We start from the raw sequence: 20,624 nt of genomic DNA, 5'->3' as shown, positions 1-20,624 counted from the left end.
CAAGAAGGAAAAGGCAACAAATCCAGCTGGGTTAACGGGAGAAACCAGCTGGGTTAACGGGAATCGCTTGTCGTTCCCCACGAGGGGCCCTGGGGCCGCCTCAGCCCCGAGCCCCGCGGGGAGAGCCCGAGCGGGGCAGTGAAGGTTCCCCGGCCCATCCCGCCCCGGGGTACGGATGGGAATACTGAGAGGAAAAAAGGTCCCAAGGCAGCGTGCACTGACATTTCCATGAAATGCAGCCACATCCCGACGATCTCACTCATGACTTCCATCTAGACGCAAGCCCAGGAACTTTAAAAGCAGTTTTGTGCACACTGAACTCAACACACACTTTCCTACTTCTCTAATCCTCTTCCACACTCCCCTTTACAATGCTCACAGTTGCAGTAGTACAGCCTTTTATAGAAATAATAATAATAATTCTGCTTATATTGTTCTAGACTTTGCAGGGAGTTTTGCAAAGAAAAAGATTTTTCAAAATACTCTTTGTAATGTTAGCTTAGTACAAACACAGACAAAAGCTCAAAATAGTGAGTTCTTTCATGTTAATCAAACGTTTGGGCAAAGCTAGAGAATTGTTTTTCTCTTTCTGGCATTGCAGGACAATCATTCAGTGCCATTTTTAGTCTCTGTAAATTGAGTTAAATTGTTATGTTGGTTTCAACCTGGTTTTTAGCCTGCTGCTGTGGAGGATACAGGAACCCTGCTGCAAAATTCAACTCCAGCTGATTGTTAACTACATAAAGCTGTGGCTTAACAAAGTCACTGGAGCCTATGCTCCTTGATTGTTTTTTCCACTTGATCTCTGTGAGGAGGGATTTACTGATCCTAAAGCATAAATAGATCCCCCAATCTACTAAAGGAGAATTTCCTAAAAGATGAAAAGCCACACACTTATTTCATAAAAATGCAAAGCCAAGAAAATCATAAATGGTGAAACCTGAATTAATACTTTTTCTTTTCTTCAGATTTTTTGATGTAAAAAATCTTCAAATTCCAAGCATTCTGATTCAAATGTAAAAAAAAAAAAAAAAAAAGCCTTCAAAATAAATTAGGGGATGCCTTAGAACTGAGAAAGAATCATTAGCACAGATTTCTACTATTTTTAGAGGGCCCACAATCAAACATTGCTGTGACATCCTGCAAAATGTCTGTCATTAAACTACAAGGAAACAAAACCCCTGTGCCATCAGTCTCTTGTGATTTGTTGAGAAATAGCAAAATGTAGAAAATAATATACACATACACATTTAAGAAATGGACAACAGTTCTCTGTAGGTGTTTATTCTACTTACAGTAACAAAAACCTGTGAAGTCCCATATTTTAATGTACAGTGATATATTTGCCATATAAAATACAATTTACAGAAATTTCTATCAAGTAAACCTAAACAAACACACATTTTGCATACTTTTATGTATGTCCTTAAATTAGAAACATCTCTTTAAGAAAAAAAATCTTACACCGTAGTTGATGTTTGCATTTAATACGATTTCTTTGCATGTTACCGTTTTCCCTCAGGTTCAGGACACAGATGATCATTTCAGCCAGCAAATCTTGGATGTACAAGGACCTCAAGGATGCACCAGTGTGACAGTGGTGACACACATTCTACCTGTAATATAGTCCTCAAGATACAAAATGTTTACAGGAATCTAATTTTACTTTTCCAAATCTATCTTAGCAAAATACCAAAATATTTACCCAGTGGTCAATTTACACATTCAAATAAACAAGCGAGGTTTTATTTCACACTTTAGAATTATGTGCTTGAGGACTACATGGGAAGTAGCAATGTGATATATTTCACCATGAAAAATGTCCCTCTTCAATCACAACATGATGTACCACCATAATTTAAATTTTAATGCAGCTGTGTCTTTTTCAGTGGAGAGTTTTATATACACTGCCAGCCTAAGTAGGGCCTAACAAAAGAACAGTATCATTTATTTTTCAAGAGCCCTTTTAGAATGAAAGAGCACTTCTATAATGAAAAGTTCAATCAGATTGGGACATTTCTTAAATCTGTGGAAAAATTCTGCAAAACCTAAACAAAACCAAAAAATGCTCCACTAAATCAGTTCAATTGAAATAACAGATTTAATGGCCTATTTAACCAAATGCTCTCTCTTCCTTTGGTTTACAACTTTTCAAAACAAATGTCTGATGCTTTTATAAGTTTTGCTGGTTATAAAGGTGCTACTCTTGTATTTTCTTTAATGACAGGTTTGTAAACATGGGATATTTAAAACCTCATGAAAAATAACTAAGTATGACTTGTTTCTTTGCTGTACACTTAAGAGATGGATTCCAGACCCAAAATACATGTATATAAAAGGAAGATAGTGCACTTTAAGCTTATAACATTCCATTTTCAAATCCTCCATCAGTCACAAATAATTATTAACACTGTTCTTTTGCAGCTTTTTCCTAAACACATGACCCTTCCATTGTAAAAGAAACATGACACCAACATTTTTAGTGTGTGCTGTAGGAACAATTTTGACACCAAAATATCACGTAACTGAGATGTAAAGGTATGGCTCCTCAGGTCTGGATTAAATTCTCCTATAAAATTACAATTCAAGTTACTGGAAAACATAACTTTATAATCTTAAAAAGCAATATGCTCTTCTTAGACTTTTTCCATTTCTGTACTGTAAATGGAAACTTTAAGATAAAGATGCAAGTAGAAAAAACAAAATTTCAGTACAGTTAACGTTGTGAATCTTTATAAGAAAAACATTATGCACAAAATGCAGCAAGTGAAAGTCCAATATGTTCTTGCTTTTCATCTATCTGATTATTTTCATTCACAGTTGTTCAAAAATTGCTTATTTGTCAGTACATTGGGTAAGGCTAGTTTTACAACAGAATTTTTTAAAAGGCGAGAATATGTACAGTATTTACAGATGTGCAGTCCTTGCTGTGTTGCCAAAGTGTGTTATTTGTGGGAAGTATCAGTCACAGCTCTATGACTGATTGCTGGAAGATGAAGCTTCAGTTTCCACCGGTTTCTGAGTTTCCTTCGGTGTTTCTGGCTTTGTCTCTTTACCAGTTTCCTTACTCTTACTCCTATCTTTGCGATCTTTCCCTCTTTCCCTGTCGCGATCTCGATCTCTGTCCCGATCCCTTTCCTTTTCCCGGCTCCGATCCCGGTCCCTGTCTTTCTCTCTGTCGCGATCCCTGTCTCTGCTTCTCGATCGCTCTCTATCACGTCTTCTGTAAGAGTCCCTCTCTCTGTTTCTTGTCCTATCTCGGTCTCTGCTTCTTTCCCAGTCCTTACCCCGCTCTGAATCCTTGTCTCTATCTTTGTTTTGGCTCCTATCTCTATTTTTATCCCATTCCTTTTCCCTGTGTCTCTCCCAGTCCCTTTCTCTGTTCCAGTTTCTGCCACGGTCTCTTTCCCAAGGTCTGCCATGTTCTCGATCCCTTCGTCTTTCCTCAAAGCCTCTACCTTGGCGATTATCTGCTTGTTGAAGCTCTTGCTGATCCAAACCCTTATCTTTATTTCCTCCCTCATATCTCTCTCTCTGTCTGCCCTCAAATGTCTGGCCTCTATAGTCAGGATTTTTGCCTTCTCGGAAGTCAGACGTGGGCCACTGTCCTTCCAACTCAGGTCCTTGTCCAGACATATTGGAAAGAGATGCAGATGGTCCACCTTCCTCCCACATCTCTTTTCTGTGAGATGGATGGCTTGGAAGGTCCAGGAGTGGTCTTGGGGGTGGTTTCATACCTTGTGGTGACTGACCCTGGTAATGAAATCTAGAAGGAGGTTCATCTTCTTCTGGAAACATTGGAGGTGTGCCTCCTCTTGGTCCTCCAAACTGATGTGGTCCTGGACCTCTCTGGTTGGAAAATCTGGGTGGTGGGCTCCCTCTCCGTTCTTCATATGGCTGTGGCAAAAGTCCCCTTGGACCAGGCATATGATTTGGAGCTGGACCTCTCTGCCCTTCAAATTGATTTGGGTGAGGTCCTCTTGGTCCCCCAAAATGACCTGGGGCTGGACCTCTTGGCCCTCCAAACTGAGGGCCTCCTCTCTGTCCTTTAAACTGACCTGGAGGGGGTCGTCTTTGACCTCCATAAGGAAAAGGCGAAGGTCCTCTGTTTCCCATAAACTGGGGGGAATCTGGTCCTTCAAACTGTCCTGGAGGCCCCATCATTTCATCATATTGGGAATCTGAGAATTCCATTTGTTCCATGTGAGGGTCCCTATGATCTTCAAAATGAGATGGTGACATTCCTCTTGGACCACCACCATGATAAGAAGGAGCAGGGCCCCTATTATCACCAAAAATAGGTGGTCCATGCTGTGCAGAAAATAAGGAAGGAATGGGACCCTTCTGACCTCCAAATCTTCCAGACTGAGGTCCTCTTTGCCCATCATTATTTGGAAAACCATGCTCTTCAGAGAACTGTGGTGCTGGCCCTCTAAAATTAGGTCCATGAGGTCCTCCAGGTGCGTTGAGCATCATTGGAGGTCCCCCTTTCTGCCCAGACATGGAAAACGCTCGCTTTTCCTCAAAGTGCTGTGGGGGAGGCCCACCCTCACTCTGAGCTGCTGCAGATTCAGTTTGTTCTACAAACTGATGAGACTGAGGATTTCTTTGTTCATCATATTGCACTGATGAAAGACCCATCTCTGGTTCAAAGTGTCCAGCTGCCTTTTCCTGCTGAGGAAACATTGTATTTGAGAAGGAATCCCTTCCCATTGCTTCCTTTGGCTCATTTGACCATGACACTTGATGCATATCTTGCAAAGATGGGCTGTCATTTGATGTGGAGAAATTAGGCTGAAAAGATGTACTCGGTGGGGTTGGAAGCAGCACTTTACGTATAGGTTTGGAAGCAGAAGGATCTCCAGAAGCTGATTGACTCAAGTTTTCCAAAGTAACTTGAATGGTGTGTTCAAATTTGCTGTTAGATGTCTCTTTCTGGGGCATCGTAGATGTCTGTTCACTTGAGACCCAATTATCAGCAGTAAAACCAGGTGGAGTATTGGAAATTAAAGCATTATCTTCCTTACCAAGTGAAGTCTGCAAAGCATTTGGAAAACTTGCTGGAGCAACTTCTCTTGTGGCAATCTCATTCTGTACTACCTGCGGTTTTATTCGAGAATCAGCACTGTCATTCTCTGTCACCATCCTTCGAGCCTGTCGAGGATCTCTGTTCTGCCTCGGGTCACAGCCCTGGTTTAAAACTTGTGCTTGCTGATTTAAAGATGAAGGTAAATCTACTTTTTGTGTAGCTTGCTGGTCCTGATGGAATAATTCAGGCTTCATTAGGGAAGCTTTCGCTGGTGGAGGTGACATTAAAGCATCAGACACTGAAAAGTGAGCCATTGAAACACCAACAGCTGCTCTTTGTTGTCTGAGGGCTTCTTCTTGTTCCTCTAGCTGCCTTTTCTGTTCTTCTATTTGTTTGTTTAATTCTTCCAACATTTTTTGCTGTTCTACCAAGGAGGAGGATGCAGATAAATCAGACACAAATGAAGCAGATGCTTCTGAAGAACTGCTTTTACTGTCTGTATACATTTTGTTGGGTAAATCATCAACAGTAACTTTTGCTTCTTCCAAGATAGTTTCATCCTCTGGATCATAGGCCTCATCCTCTAGTTCTGCTGTAGTAGATGGCTTTTCCACACTGTAGCGTTTGTCACTCTCACCAGTCTGTGTTTCAAAGGCTTTCTCTGGACCATATTCTTCCTCAGGATCATAAGGTCTGTCATCCTCCTCCTCCTCTATGGCTTTGTCCTTGGACATCTGCCCGAACTGCTGCACAATGGGGTCCAGCAGGGGAACTGCTGTCATCCCGCTATCTGCCGCAGCTTGACTTTCCTGACTGGAAGACTGAACAGCTCCAGAATCCTTGGCAAGAGGCTCAAAAGTTTTCTTTTTCCCAAAGAGGGTCTGCAGGATGTGCTCTAGAGGCGTGGCGGTTTTTGAGGATGAGGAGTGTGTGGCAGTGCTGCTTGCAGGAGTGGCTGTTGAAATCGGTGGGGTCACAGTGGTTGTGGGGCCACTTTTAATGGAGGACAGTATTTTCAATACTGAAGGTGTCACTGCTGAGGTGTCTGGAACAGGAGGTGGGGGTGGAGGTGGAGGAGGAGATCCAGGTGGTGTTGTACTCATGGTGGAGTCTCCTGAATAAAGTGAGTATTTTGGAGTTTTCTTCTCTTGTGAAGCTGGAGGCCCTTTAGAGAAGAGGGATGGTTCAGCTTCCTCATGTGCTTGAATTCTGCTTCGCTTCTCCTCCATTTTTTCTGTCTCAGTGGCAGGACGTTTCCCTTTCTGACAGATAACCAACCCAAGGATTAAATTTGGCCGAGACGATTCAAGACCTGAAAGAGAACACAAAGACTGTATATGTAAAAATCTGATTTTTAATGATGCTTTCAGTAGAAAACTATTATTTTACAAAGTGGAAGGTACAAAAGTCATAAAGGTAACAGTTTTCTAAATTCCATCAGACCTATTAGCAATTTTCATTAGCCCACAAGCATATGCATTTGCATTTCTTACTTTTTAAATGTATTTATACATAAGTTTAAAAGTTTAAATTCCTTCCTCAAAATTTTTAATAAAGGATGGAAGCATCAGGCATCATTGTTAAGTGTTTCCGCAAAAGTTCAAACAGAAGCAAACTGTTATTTTTGTATCTTTACATTGTTTCTACCGTTCAACTACTCCCATCTCTCCTCCTGAAAAAGCAAATATTTACATTTAGTTTGCAAATATAGACAGAGATACTGAAAAGTGAGAAAACCTGGACTAAAAGTCCACATTGACATCAATCTATAAACATTTTGTCTGTCTCCAAGTTAAACAAACACTAATAATGGCAAAAAAAGATCACATCAAACAGTGTTTGGAAATAGTGTTTAAAAGCTTGCAATTACTCCCAGTTTGTTGTGGTTTTTTCCAGCCAGAAATTATTTTAAGAGGCCAGAGAAGCAGGGAAACTGGGGATGTCCCAAACAAGCCCAGGAGAGGTGTTTGGCTGGGCCAGCACCTGCTGTGGGGGCGAGAAGGCCTTGGAGCTGCTGGCACAGGGTGGGAGTCAGGCCTTGATAGGTCAGTAAAAAACACCCTGAGCAGAACTGCTCCTTTGTGAAGAGCTTCAGACTTCAAGGAGAAGTACATCCACAAATGATAAGGAAGTTTCAGATAAAAAGGAAAAATGCAAAGGGCTGTAGGCCTGTCTCCTGTATTTTTTCCTCCTACATGCACAGTTCCACTGGCAGATAAACATGCCTAGAATGAAGGGCAGGGACTAAATCCTTTAACATACAGTGGTGGCAAACGCAGAAAATCTTTTAACTTCTAGACTAAATGGCCTTTAAAAAGCCCTCATTTAAGGGCCACTGTCCTCCCTATATGTTCCATTAGTTATGATTTCTATTCAGCAGGGAAGCAGTAATATAGATATATAAAATAACCTGTGAAATAAAAGAGAATATTCATTGTGGATAAATGGCAATGTGAGAGCTCTGACCTATGTTGACCCTTCTATTCAAGATCCCATAAGTAGGAGATTTTTATATATATGGTCCTTGTTCTTATTAAACCAACTTCTCACTAAGCAACAATTTTAAATATCTAATGATTAGCACCAAAACCCTTTTCATACCAACACAACCCCCAAACCCCACAGTAGCAGATACATTCTACTAGCAAACTACATCACACATACATTAATCTGGTGAAACAACTCAGAAGTTTTACTGGGACTCCTAAATTTATCATCTAGAGAGGAAAACACATCAGCTGTTTTCCTAAATTTACGTTAATGAATAACAACTCCCCAGTTGGTGGGTGTTGACCAGTGCAGAGCATCTCACAAACAGGAGTTCACCCAGAAACTGCCAGTAGGCATTTGCTGTTCTGCTGTTGTTAAATGTTTTGATTACCAAATTACATGCAGAGACTTGTGATTTATGCAATTAGTCACAATGAATTTCAAACACTGAATAACTGAAATAAACAGGTGTCAAAAATCCATCAGGCAGGATATCTAATAAACAGCAATTACTGAGAAATCAGGTTTGAATTCCTGTAAGAAATAGAGATCAAGTCACTAATTAAAACAGGGTAAAGTTTTAATACACTTTGAAGGCAAAAAATTCCAGCAGCAATAGCATTACTTATAAATTATCATGTTTAGAATTTAGTCATAATAGAATAAATCCATTAAAATGTTACATTTTGATACTGGAATTTTACATAAATCTTAGAAATTCTGCCTAAGCTGACTTCTACACTCAGTTCTGAGAGATCAAATACTACATGATTCCTTCAATGAAGACATGGTCAGAGCAGCTTTCAAAGGCTACAGCCCTGTTCTATCTCAATATCCATAAATAGGTTAAGTGCCTAATTTTAGGAACAACAAAATGTTGACTGCAGTCTGCCACTACTGCTAAGTGACTGCCTTTCACAAACACAGGTTTTAAAAGTACTGCAAGCTGTGCTGGCAGTTAGTCGTTTTCAGTGCTAAATTATTTATAACAGTTATTATCCTATTATGCATTTGAAATCCCCAGTCTGGTTTTATTGAGTTACTTCCTGTAACTAAAGCAAATAAAACAGAATCTACCAAACATGAGTATTGAATTAATATTTACTTTCCTTAGCCTTAAATAAATTTTTTCATTAGATCAAGTTTACCATATTTATATGATGTATATTGGCCCCATCTTTCCCTGTGAACAGCAGCTGGTAAAAGCTGACCTGCACTGTTCAAGACACAGCTTCTGCCTGTCCCTGACAGACCCAAGGGAGGGACTAAGCACACCTGTGGTGAATTTTAAACTGCAGAGGCCAACACAAGACTTTATCTGTAGCTTATCAATGCTATTTAAATATCTGTCCCAATTAATCATGAGAGCAATTGATAATGGCCATCAGACTTGTGCCCCCTTCAATCAGAGCACTATGACACATGTCCATGTTCAGGCTCCTCTGCTGAGTGGAACTGACTTGTACAGAAACTCAGGTTTGTTATGCCACATTTCTCTACTGTTGCTGCTTTTCCTAATGAAATCTGCTCAGCTGAACACAACAAACTCCATTCACAGTTCAGGTAAAATTTTGGTGCATTTGTTTTTTTTAAAACCATTCCAACAGCATGAGGAGATTCCATGCCTTCATATTCTATGAAAACTAACAGTCCCTATTAAAAACTACCAGAAGACATATCAGCATTTGTGGAAACTTTGCTGATATAGATATATATCTATATGTGTCTATTTTAGTAAAACTCAGCTACATAAGATAATTGTTACATTCCCATCACCACTAAATCCCTCAATAAATTACCTTCCATTAGTAATTAAGTCTGATTATACTACCTTTTACAACTGGAAGTGGTAATGTGTATGTGAAAAATAACTCACATACTGCAAACCACTGCAAAAGGACAGTGCAGAAGAGCCCATGACACATAAATTCTGGTAATAAGTATCTGAGTTAATAAATATAAATCAGGATAACCTTCCATTTTTCTGTGATTTTAAGCTGCCCACATCAGAGTTTTCTGCAGATCTTCTAAGTACTAGTGCAGTCCTCAGTTGTGTTCCAACTCCAATCCATCAGAAAACAGGAGAAATTCCTAATCCATATGTGCCTGATGGAACTGGCTGATACAGCTGGAATATCTTCTAACTAGGATTTCTGGAGTGGCAGGGCTTGATTGTCCTCTCCCTCCTCCCCCCTCAGCTAATACTTATCTAAATATGATAGACCATCTAAAGGCAATGCTTTTCCAGGCCTTGCTAGACTCTACTGGAAGGCACACGATTAAATTTAAGGAGACAATGACCACGTTCCACAAAATATTTTTATTGATTGTGAAAGAAAGAAAACACAGTAGATTCCATCAGATGTCATTAAAAAGGTGTAGATTACATGCTGTGGTTTTCATACATACATAAAACAAGAGGAACAGCTTACCTGATTCTTTTCACCACTTTTAAAACACAACACAGCTTAGCACAGCTGAGATAAAGACTGCCACAGGAGTTTCCAACAAGTGTTACCTGATGGCAGAACTCTTTAGTGAAGCTTCTGTGAAACTGTTCCATCTCATGGCCTGCCTGCCCTTGGAAACTTGTTTCTGCTAATCTTTAATCTACTTGGCCTACAACTCTTTATGTCAATTTGAAAACCTGGCTGATAAAATTTGCCTCCATGAACACCTGCAGATGAGACCTGAACTTGTTCTGAACAACTCCTTCCAGTTTTGAAATACTTGTGCACTTGAAACTCAGCAAAACCAGTCTGACATTAAAAGTATCTCTTACTAATAGTAAAGCTTGGCTACATCTACCGACCTTCAATCCAAGGTAAAAAGTTTCATTTGAAATGAAACCCATAATGGAGAAGTAAAAAAAGTGTAGAACAGAAAGCTGGTAGCTATTGCCTAAAAACAATCACCTAGTCTGTGCACTGCTCAAAGACAGATGAAAGGGATTTGAAGTGTATGAGAAAAATCTTGTCTGGGGATGCAGAGCAAGTGCCCTTGGCCATCTCATGGAGGAAGGGACAGCACTTAACTCATGATGCTCCATTTGTTGAAAACCTGTCCCAGCCACTGTTGCTCCTGCATTAAAGCTCTGAGAGTGCTTTATTGAGTTTTGTGCTACACTTGTGTCTGAGGGGCAGAGCTCAGTCAGCCCCCAGAAAGGTGAGCTCCTTGTTGGTTGCTCCATACCTACCACGCAGTGCCAACCACGGCCACGACAACGGAGCTCTTCCTTCACTGCAGCCTGCAGCTCTTCAGTTTCCCAACCTGGTATTTGCTATCAAACCTACATCCTTCTTTGGAAACCAAGCACATGCATCTCCTTATCCTTAGATGAAGATGACTCCAAATTTTGTAGAAGGATGTTTCACAGCTGAATTCATTCTCAGTGTTTCCGTCACCATGTTTGACATGGGGCAAACTCACCAAACACTATCACAGGTAATTTATCTAAAGATAGAAGAATCTAACCCTAAGGAATTCCTTTCTCCCCAAAGGATTGATTCTCTGAAGCCTGTGATTTGACTAGTTTGATCCAAGTGGAACAGAACATTTCAAACACCTTGTGCCCCACACTGCATGTACAGATTAACTCAGCATGGACAGTGACATTGCAGTGGAAGCACCAGAAATGTTACCTGTGTCTTCACTCTGACTTCCTGAATCCTCTGTGGTATAAGTTTCCTGCTTGAATTAAGTGATGGTGAATGGCTTGTAAGGGTCTAGGGTTTGTGAATTTAGGAGTTGCTGACAATAGGGTGCGAGTTTTTTGTGGTTTTGTTTGTTTTTTTTTAATATAGTGGCTGTTCCACATCCTTGATTTTACATGTAAACTCATTCTCTTAAGACATATGAGCATCTTGTTAGAAAGACTAAAGTTTGGACAATTTTATCTTAGCAGAGTTTGATTTCCAGTTTTTCCCTATTTAGGTACTTTAAAATTGGTTTTATATAAAAAATTTAACTAATGATTACATTAAATATTCAACAACTTGTCTCAGATTGCCTTTTGTCTTGTGATTTTACCTAGCATTGAACCTCCCCTGTTTTGTGCTTACCTGGTCCCTCAAAGGGCAAGAGTTTGGAAGGAATTGGGTCCTTAGAACTCAGGGGGATCAGGTAGAGATCCTTGACATGTCTGTTGTTATTAGCTACAACACCAAAACGACCACGACTGCTAAAATAGGAGTAGAGAGAGATATAGGCAACTTCTTCTTCTTCTGTTGCAGGATGGAAACGAATCAAACACAACTCCTGGAATACAAAAGCAAAGTGGAAAAATTCAACCTGCAACATACCAGCAAATGAAATGGTAAAGGGCAAATTCCAGAGGTAAAATAAACTGCACATTTATCACTCCAACTATGCCTTCAGGACAACACTCTAGATTTAAGAGACTACTGCTGTTCAATTTGCAACATTAAAATAGAATTAGGTTTGTCATTTTAAGAAACACAAATTACTTGTGTATCTTACATCAAATTGAACAGCTTGAGGCTCAAATGAAAAAGAAATGGAAAATTCTTAGTTTCATGTTTTTCTCTATAATGTCTATCATTTTTTCACCTCTGAAGTGGTTTTAATACTAAAATATATTAAATGATAAGTTCATTTTCTTTAATATTTGAATTTCAATCTTCAGTATTTCAGTTAGAAAATAGTCTGAAGATTTAACTACTGTGCAGGAAAGAGAGAGCAAGGTTTACAGCTCAATGAACACATTACTAAAATAAATAAAAAATTTCAAAGAAGTGGTTTAGGTAATTTTCCATGTGTGATCTATGTCAGTATTTGCTGTTTACTACTCTGTATTATAAAAAGTTGTCATTTTACATTGCTGTCTATTTCTTCTGGGTTTTGCATAGGATTTTAAGTGAATACCTTAGAAAGTGAAGATTTGAGTTTGCCAACATAATCCCAGACTGTCTTCGGTGAGATCCTCCCACCAATGTGAATTGTGTCAGGTAAATCCTAAACAAGAAGTATTACATGGTAGTGTGAGAAAAACCAAAAATTAAAACTAAAAAAGGCAGTGCATGTTTCCCCATCCCAGTAGCCCAGTGGACAGTTAAATTTTAGTAGACTTTGTACTTATGTTTTTAAATTCAGACAGACTATTCCTAAACTTGGAGGTGTTTAATTATGGCATGTGACCCAAAGGCCACAAGATACCTGGAACAGATACACACCCCCAAACATGGAGAGCAGCAACACATCAAATAGTTCTGTATGCCCATTACAGGGAAACTATAATATATGTATATATTGGCTTTTACAGGGAAACTGCTATATGAAATACAGCTTTTCTCCACATTTGCAGTGACCCCACGTCATTTGAATTCTGGTGAATTTCCTGTCATGAGGACAGTGAAACTCTTTTCAGCAAAAGCAGTACTCAGAAGAACAAGCAAGCCTACTAAGTCCTAAACCATACATTTGTAATTGAAAATTCTTAAGTCACCTAAAATACCCTTGAGAGAAAAAAAGAGAAAGAAAAACCTTTCTACTGTCTCATGATTTGAATGTACACCCTCTCAGAACAGTATCATCCAACTGGTTTTACTTGAAAATTAGTAACAAGGATGATACTTTTCATAAACAGCTGAACAAAATTTTCTAACAGATCATATCAGTGACCTGTCTAGCTTGATAACAGAACAAGGCACGCACTTTAAAACACTGGCTCCTAAACAAGGAAGCTGATGTAAAGCCATTACTCCATGGTAGATCCTAAGATATGTATAAACACGTTCAAAGACATTAGAATTCCTCACAGATTTGCGAGGAATTTTTAAAAGGCTGAAGTTTTTTCCTTGAGCTACTTTTCCTATTACTACAAAGATGTCATTTACCACTGCTACAGTTCTAATGTAGCTCTATAAACACACAGTGCCCCCAGCCTTTCTAGCACCAGGAACTGCAGCACAGACCATTCCAGACACACACACACACCTCACTAAGATAATCAAAGCACCCGGACACTGGATAGGCTTTAGTGACAAATTTGGCCACACTCTGCATGTTAATAAATCCTTTCCAAATGGTGTTGAGACGAGAGAGAAAGAGGGAAGTGTCGCTGTCCTGAGGTGAGCGAGGCTCTGAAGCACTGCAAAACAAATCCAAACAGAAAGGTTACAGAATGCCAATGAGGATGGGCCCTTTATTTTAAATTTTCTTCCCTCCTCCTATTGATCTAATACTTTCTTTTGAATAAGTAACAGCATTTTTACTAGATGCTTTGTTAATGTTTTCCATTAACTTGGTAATAGTTAAAAAGGCAATGAATAGCAGAAAATAAACTTGTAGCTGCAGACAGGCAAAGAGGTGCCAAAAGGTATGACTTTTATAAAACCAGTTATAGACTTCTCACTGATTAAGTAAACAATATCCTTCAGAAAGCGATTCTAAAGTAAAAGAACTTGCTATGAAAAAAACTATTTTAACTGTAATTGCAAAAGGATATACTCAGCAATAATTATTTTTAGTATTGTGTATACTCAGAATGTGAAGGAAATCCACTTCCTTTCAAGCTGACTAATTGGTTAATTTTAATTCATATTTAGATGGAACAGTATTTTAATACAGGATGAAAACGGAAATAAATGCCTCTAATCAATCTCTCCCATGCATTGTCTTTCTAGATATTAATGTATATTCAGATTCTAAGTCTGCATGACACCCTCAAGTTTTATTTCTTTGCTGGAACACTGTAGAATCTTTGCTGATACTCTGTGCATCTGTTGATGCACACACCGATGCTCTGAAAACTTTACCAAGCTAGAGAAAGCCAATGAGGAGAGATGGCATTTTAAAAATGTGAATCAGGCTCCCTGAACTTTAAACCTCAACAAGCCTTTTGGCTGAAGGAAAGAGAACAGGATATGGGAGACATGGGAATCTGCGTCCCACAGGAGGGATGTGGCAGCTGCTGAGGATACGCACTTGATGTTGGGTGACTGATGAACCGCCAGGTATCTGGGATCTGGTGAGGAAGAGGGTTTGGTTAATATTGATTTGGGAACAGTCATAACTGGTTTGGAAGTTTCTTGTTTGGTTTCCCCTGTGGAGACTTTGTCAGCTGCAGGCCCAGGACGTAGGGCCGGGGTCACAGTCGTGGAGGAGCTGCTCATGGCTGTCCTGGGGTCTCTGCCAGAAACTGTGACGGTTGTGACAACAGGGCCAGCACAGGAGGCAGCAAGAGCAGAGACCTCTTCAGGTACAGCAGAGTCTGTGCTGTTCTGGCTCTGGCTTGTAGGAATGTAAGTCCCTTCTGTGGCTGGCTGGGAAACTGCTTCTGCTGCTGGTTCAACATCAATTTCCATTGCATCATCAGCGACGGGCTCTTTGTCAGGCTCTGCTGCCGGGGCTGCCGCAGGACTCTCATACTTGGCCTGCACTTCTGGCTTTGATTTCGACTCCACTTTCTTAGCAGAAGGCCCTGTCTTCATCTTCTTAGCTGGTATCTCATCTTCTGATGCTGAAATCTGACCTATAGATTTATATCAAGCATTTTTGATTAGTATTTAATAGTAGTTTGGAGAAACTATTTCAAAAAAACCAAACAACACTTAAGTAACAGCTCTTTCACTTTGCCCAAGGTGAGCATTGGCAATAAATACCTGTACAGATTTTACAGTTCAGGTCAAAAAGATGGGCTCGATGCTGACTTGTTGTATCCTTCAACATGCTGCTAAAAACATCTAGAGAAGGAGGACTGTTCAAATTGGGTGCAGTTCGGGTTGACTCCTGCTGTTCCTAAAAGTGATTAAACAGAAAAAATATCACAGCTGATCATTAACTTCAGCAATAAAAAAATACTTGTAAAACTGTTCATTCAGTTTTTTAAAAGAATACATAAAAGTCCTTGCTTAAAGCATATCATGTTAGATGGAGTTATCACATGATATGTGTCCAAATTTCAAGCCACAGTGCTTTTAAAGCAGAGCTCATGTTCAGAAAGAAAGGAGTTTTCTGCAAATTGGCATCAAGGGCTGAAAAGTATACAGCTTTTTTGAAGTGCCTGCAAAATACACCTATCAGTGGCTGTTGCAGTCCTACACACTTGAGGAATGCTCATAGCACACCCAGAGGGCAAATGATATCCCCACAGTTCAGTGAAGCAAACTGCCCAAATGTGAAGCCCTAACTGCCATTTCTCCCCCTCCACATCCTCATCTGAAGGAACAGCCCCAGCACTCACATCAGAGTCAGATACTGGTGGAGAATCCTCCATATTGACAGCAGGCACATGTTCCCGTTTTACAGCTGTCTTCTTGATTTCATGAGATTTGATTCTTGACTCCACCTGAGAGAAACAAAACAGTGTTGGTAAAAGCTCCATATATTTATTTTACTCTGTACTTTGCTATCATTTGGTATGTGGTAGGGAAGAAGTGTATTGAAAATGAGTGTTATTAGTATTTTGTTAGGAAGAAAATGGTACATTATTGTATAATGGGTGGTAAAGGTTAGCAAACTTGCTCTTTATTTGTACTTAAAGACATAGGAAAAAATGTTACTTACTGCCTTAGCTGGTTTCTCTTTCCACACAGACAGTTCTTTAGATAACAGTTCTTCTGGCTTCATTCTCACCAGTTTTGACAGGGAGATTTCCTCACGAAGGACACGATGGAAAAGTCCCTGAAAACAGAAGATACTTTTGCCATGCTGAAGGGAACCTGCTCAGGTAACTGGGCAGGCAAAACCTGCTCCAGTTTCTTAATTCTCTGTTAAAAATATCACCTTCTTATAAACAAACTTGGAAAGGTGCAGCAACCAGAAATCAGGGATGAAATAAACCCCAAAAATAATAAATACATCACATCAAATGCTCAAACTGTATAAATACCAATCACCAAGTAAAGTAGGCTTTGAATTTCTACTTAGATAAAAATATCATTAAAATGCTCAAATGGCTTTATAATAACATTTTATCATTTAATTCATAAGTCTCTATTTTGAAACTCCTAATGTTGAGGGTAGAGTCTGACATACCATTCAAGCCCAAAAGCACATTTCTATACAAGTTTACTGTTTAAGAAAATTCCAAACCTGGTTTTTGGGGTCCTTGAGATTGAACATGATGCTACGGTATTTGCTCTTGTATCTGTTGTCTGTCACTTGGAACAAATTAAACATCTCCTTCTCAATATTGAGTGCCACTTTCCCTACTTCACTCTCTGTCATGACCAGGTCATCGCTGTCATTGACTCTGTTGCAAACAAGAACAGGAATGTGTGGTTACATCAGGGGTAAATGGTTAGGTACAGTCACAAAAAATAAATTTTTCAGACCTGACCTCAGCTCCTCCTCACGCAGAAGGGCATGAGACTCCTTTAAATGAAGCCTCAAAGCCAAAATCTATCTCAGAAGCTTGAACTCTGGCAAACTTTAATTACTGCCTGCAGATGGCCATGGACAACATGGCTTTGGGAGACTTCTGCTCGTGGCACTGCCACCTGGAGTTTCTCTGCCAGGAGTGACACAGGGAGCCCAAGCACGTGACTTTCAGTCCTTGATTCCCTACTGTGACCAGAATTGCCTTTACAGAGACAATACCAGAGGGCAGTGCTCTATGGCAAGTCTTTATGGTTGGCATTCTCTTTAATAATTATTGTGGGAAAACCTGCATTTTATGGTGTTATTTTTTTCCTGTCCTAAGTGATAGCTGCCTGTTGACAAGAATTTCTTGTTGTTGATTTTCATGTTGGGACAGGAGGCAATCTCTCCTTCAGTGAGCTTTAACAATGGTATTTCCTGTACTATGTTCCCTACAACTCTATATCTCCAGACTTTAAATCTCAGAGCACCTACATTATAAATGCTTCTATGCTGTGATTTAATCCTTCTACTGTAATTGCCTCAATATAAATGGAATAGTGAGGTTTCTTTTTATAAAAGTTTTATCACATGTACATTTATTTTCTATCAAGAATTTTTATTTCAAATATAAACCTGAGATGCTGATTGCACTTGTAGTCATTTGTTGCATAAATTCAATCCCTCAAAATTCCTTATCAAGACAAACTAAACTCTCCATGCAGCTTCCTAGATAAAGTGTTTTGAATTCCCACCTCTTCCATAAAATTTCTTTCAGGGATCGTCGAATATTCTGTCGAATCTGAGAGTTGGGCTGTGACTGGGCAGGACTGGCTGAGGCTTTGGCTTGGCTACTTCCAGCTGCAGCTGACACGGAAGACAGTGAAGGCTTTTTGAGTCCCCCACTCAAACTGGAAGACGCTGGAGCTGCTTTCTTGGCAACTGATGAGCCATGAGAGAGAGGTGACTGTTTGGAAGGAACACTGCCTGACGAAGGCCAAGGTTTCTTGGGAATGACACCTTTGAAACTTCCAGCAGGTTTCAGTGGTGGTTTAGTTAGTGAGGTGTTGGAGTAGGATGGGGACTTCTTTGAAGGCAGATTTTTGGGGACAGAAGAGGGCTGTTTCTCCAGGATAGTTACCACAGCCTTCTTCGGGGCCGATGTGGACTCTGCTCGATCTTCGTTCCTTTTCTCTTCCCTTTGAGCTGTTAAAACAAAGAGGAAAATACAATATTAAAGGCTTAATTTTATAACTTCATAGTCATGAAGACCTAATACCAATATATAAGGAAAAGTCAGTGAAATACCATCTCCAGGGAATAGCTACCAGGCAAGCAGTTTAAGCTATTTATTCTCATTTGCCTTGTTAGAAATGGTTTTTAAAATCATGCCATGGTTGACTTGTTTGTTGAAAATTTTGTGCATAAGAAAAATATGGGGGAGGGAAAGGCACCACCTTTAAAGATTCTTGAATGGGATTCCATGGTTAAGCTTCAAAATCAATCCAAATACTTACACATATAAAAAATAAAAATAATGCAATACAATCCACACACTACATTTAAACAGAGAAAGTCTCACAGCACTTTACAGAACTAGTTAATTACAGAGGTTGACCTGATGACAAAGTCCATGAATTTGAAATTGTACTGGTATTTCCCTAAGTTGAGTATTACTGAAGTTTAATAAACCTATTCAATTCCTAGCTAGAGTCTAGATTTAAAGAATATTTAAATATTAACACTGCTGTCAGGCTGTAGTAATTCTCACTATTCTCACCATCCTAATATTCAGTTTTCCATTGAAAATCCTAATGTTACAATAACTGATACATATCATATACAAGAAAATTTACAAAGTCTAAATAAAAGCTCTCATTTTCACACCTGTAAAAGGTATACTTGCACAGGATTTTAAAAACAAGTATGTTTCTAAATTGCATTTCATCTGTACCACCTTCTGGCACTGAAAGGAACAATTCAACCCAGCAAAAAAAGCCAAACCCCAAAATACACACATGCCCCTACAACAGAACATAATTTCCAAGACATCAAATTTATATTGGGTAACAGCAGCATATGGATCCTGAGAGCACAAATGAGGATGGGTTCTGAGGGAAACTACCAAAACTCAACTCCTAAAACAGAGTTGTTTCAAACCTTGTTGAAGGTCTGTAGGTTTATCAGCCCACACCCCTTAGGTGCAATGTGCAGGACACTTCCTGGGCAATATTCGGGAGTTCCAGTAAGTTTACCAAGGACCAACTGGTCACTCTTCACCTCCCAGGTCTGCTCTGATGAGAGCAGAAATCACTGGAAAAGGTCTAAACTGTCCTGAGATGGACTTGATAAGGGACCAAGCCCTCCTGGGGGGGCCTGGTTCTAAACACCCCACACATCAGCATAATTTCCCAAAGTAATCATCCCTCAAACTGCAGAGGATTTAGCATTCTTAAGGGACAAATGATACTACCTTATTTCAAGAAATGGTCTTGCAAATCTCTGCATGCCCAGTGGAGACCAGCACTTCCCTGGACAGCAGCATGCACTCCCAGCAATGCCCTCACACCCCCCTCCCTGCAACTGGCCCTCGGTGCTGGCAGCTTCCATGGACACTGGTGGGAGAGGAGCCAAGAAACACCACAGGAACTGACCTTTTGTAAGCTGAAGTGCAAGGGTGTGTGCTCAACTTCTGCTGGAACACAAGAAACCAAAAGATGGAGAGACACTCTATCTTTGTCCCCAGCTTTCTCCTAGTATTTTACAGCTGAGGATTTTTTTCTGAGCCAGATTTAACTACTTGAAGTGTAAAACAAAACCCACTGGCAAAGTACATTAAATCATTTCATAGCCTGTGATGATTTTGCTATAAATGAAATGCAATTATTACCCTCACACTTCTTCCAGAGTTTTCCCTAGACTGGCGTTGATTCCTGTCTGACTGAGCAAGGGACACCTTCCATGTGACCCACAGTGTCTCTCTGTATGTATCCCCTAACACTATTCCAGTTGTCAAGAGGACTCAGACAATGCCAGGAGGGAGGAAGAGGATAAGGAACTACTGCTGATATGGTTGATCTGTTCAAGCAGGGTCCCCAGAACCCAAGAAGTAACCAGCCAACCTATTTTGAGGTCAGTCTTGAAGAGACAGATGGCAAATACCCAAAACGTGTGCACTGGTAACACTGCAGGAATTATTCCCATTCTCTTGCTCCTGGTTTATTTCTCTTCTGCACAGACCTGTACCTTTCCAGGCAGGTAGGACAGCAGCACACTCTGTGACCTACCACAGCAAGGCAGGACAGAACAGTGGTTTGCAAAGTGACAGCAAAATTCAATCCTCAGTATTAAGATGTTTAGTTCTTTGTGGTTACAGCAGAAATATGACTGTAAATTTATTCTCAATCCCCTAACCACTACCTATTTAATGATTAGCTCAAAGTAGTTAACAAAAACTACATTGATAGAACTAAAAACAGAACCAAGATGTTTTGTGTCCATCAGATGTTGTGTGTATATAAGAACTATACCCACATCAAACGCCTTACTGCTACAAACAGCTATATGACAATAAGAATAAAGATTTGTAAAATAAATAAATAAATAAAAGCTACTAGTACAAAGCTAGATTGACATTCCTGGGGCTGAAGGTCAGCAGAGTCTGTAAGGTCCAAGGACACACAGAGGCATCCTTTAAGCTGCCAGCTAACACCATGACTATTCTTAAGGTGTGTGATTTTATGCTTCTTTAGCCAACAGAAAACATGCAAAGAGCTCCCAAGTA

The 20,624-nt window shown here is 39.9% G+C and overlaps 1 protein-coding gene across 3 annotated transcripts in view; it reads right to left on the bottom strand.

Moving 5' to 3' along the window:
* Positions 1 to 1,249: 1,249 nt before the first annotated feature.
* Positions 1,250 to 20,624, bottom strand: part of DIDO1 (death inducer-obliterator 1) — a 47,705-nt gene continuing 28,330 nt past the window's right edge. The window contains exons 8-17 of one of the 3 annotated variants that reach the window (XM_066561787.1): positions 17,596 to 18,046; positions 16,574 to 16,733; positions 16,046 to 16,162; positions 15,723 to 15,827; positions 15,142 to 15,277; positions 14,465 to 15,011; positions 13,475 to 13,628; positions 12,404 to 12,493; positions 11,581 to 11,776; positions 1,250 to 6,341 (exon numbers count right to left, since the gene is read on the bottom strand). In XM_066561787.1, coding sequence (XP_066417884.1) covers positions 2,974 to 6,341; positions 11,581 to 11,776; positions 12,404 to 12,493; positions 13,475 to 13,628; positions 14,465 to 15,011; positions 15,142 to 15,277; positions 15,723 to 15,827; positions 16,046 to 16,162; positions 16,574 to 16,733; positions 17,596 to 18,046 — 5,324 coding nt within the window. In that variant the 3' untranslated portion in view covers positions 1,250 to 2,973. Of the gene's footprint in view, positions 6,342 to 9,820; positions 11,777 to 12,403; positions 12,494 to 13,474; positions 13,629 to 14,464; positions 15,012 to 15,141; positions 15,278 to 15,722; positions 15,828 to 16,045; positions 16,163 to 16,573; positions 16,734 to 17,595; positions 18,047 to 20,624 lie in introns of those variants that run through there. The other 2 variants (XM_066561786.1, XM_066561788.1) reach the window with 2 other exon arrangements.

The sequence above is a fragment of the Molothrus aeneus genome, chromosome 17 (assembly GCF_037042795.1).
Source record: "Molothrus aeneus isolate 106 chromosome 17, BPBGC_Maene_1.0, whole genome shotgun sequence".
Lineage (NCBI taxonomy): Eukaryota > Metazoa > Chordata > Aves > Passeriformes > Icteridae > Molothrus > Molothrus aeneus.
This window is presented reverse-complemented; position numbering and strand designations above follow the sequence as displayed.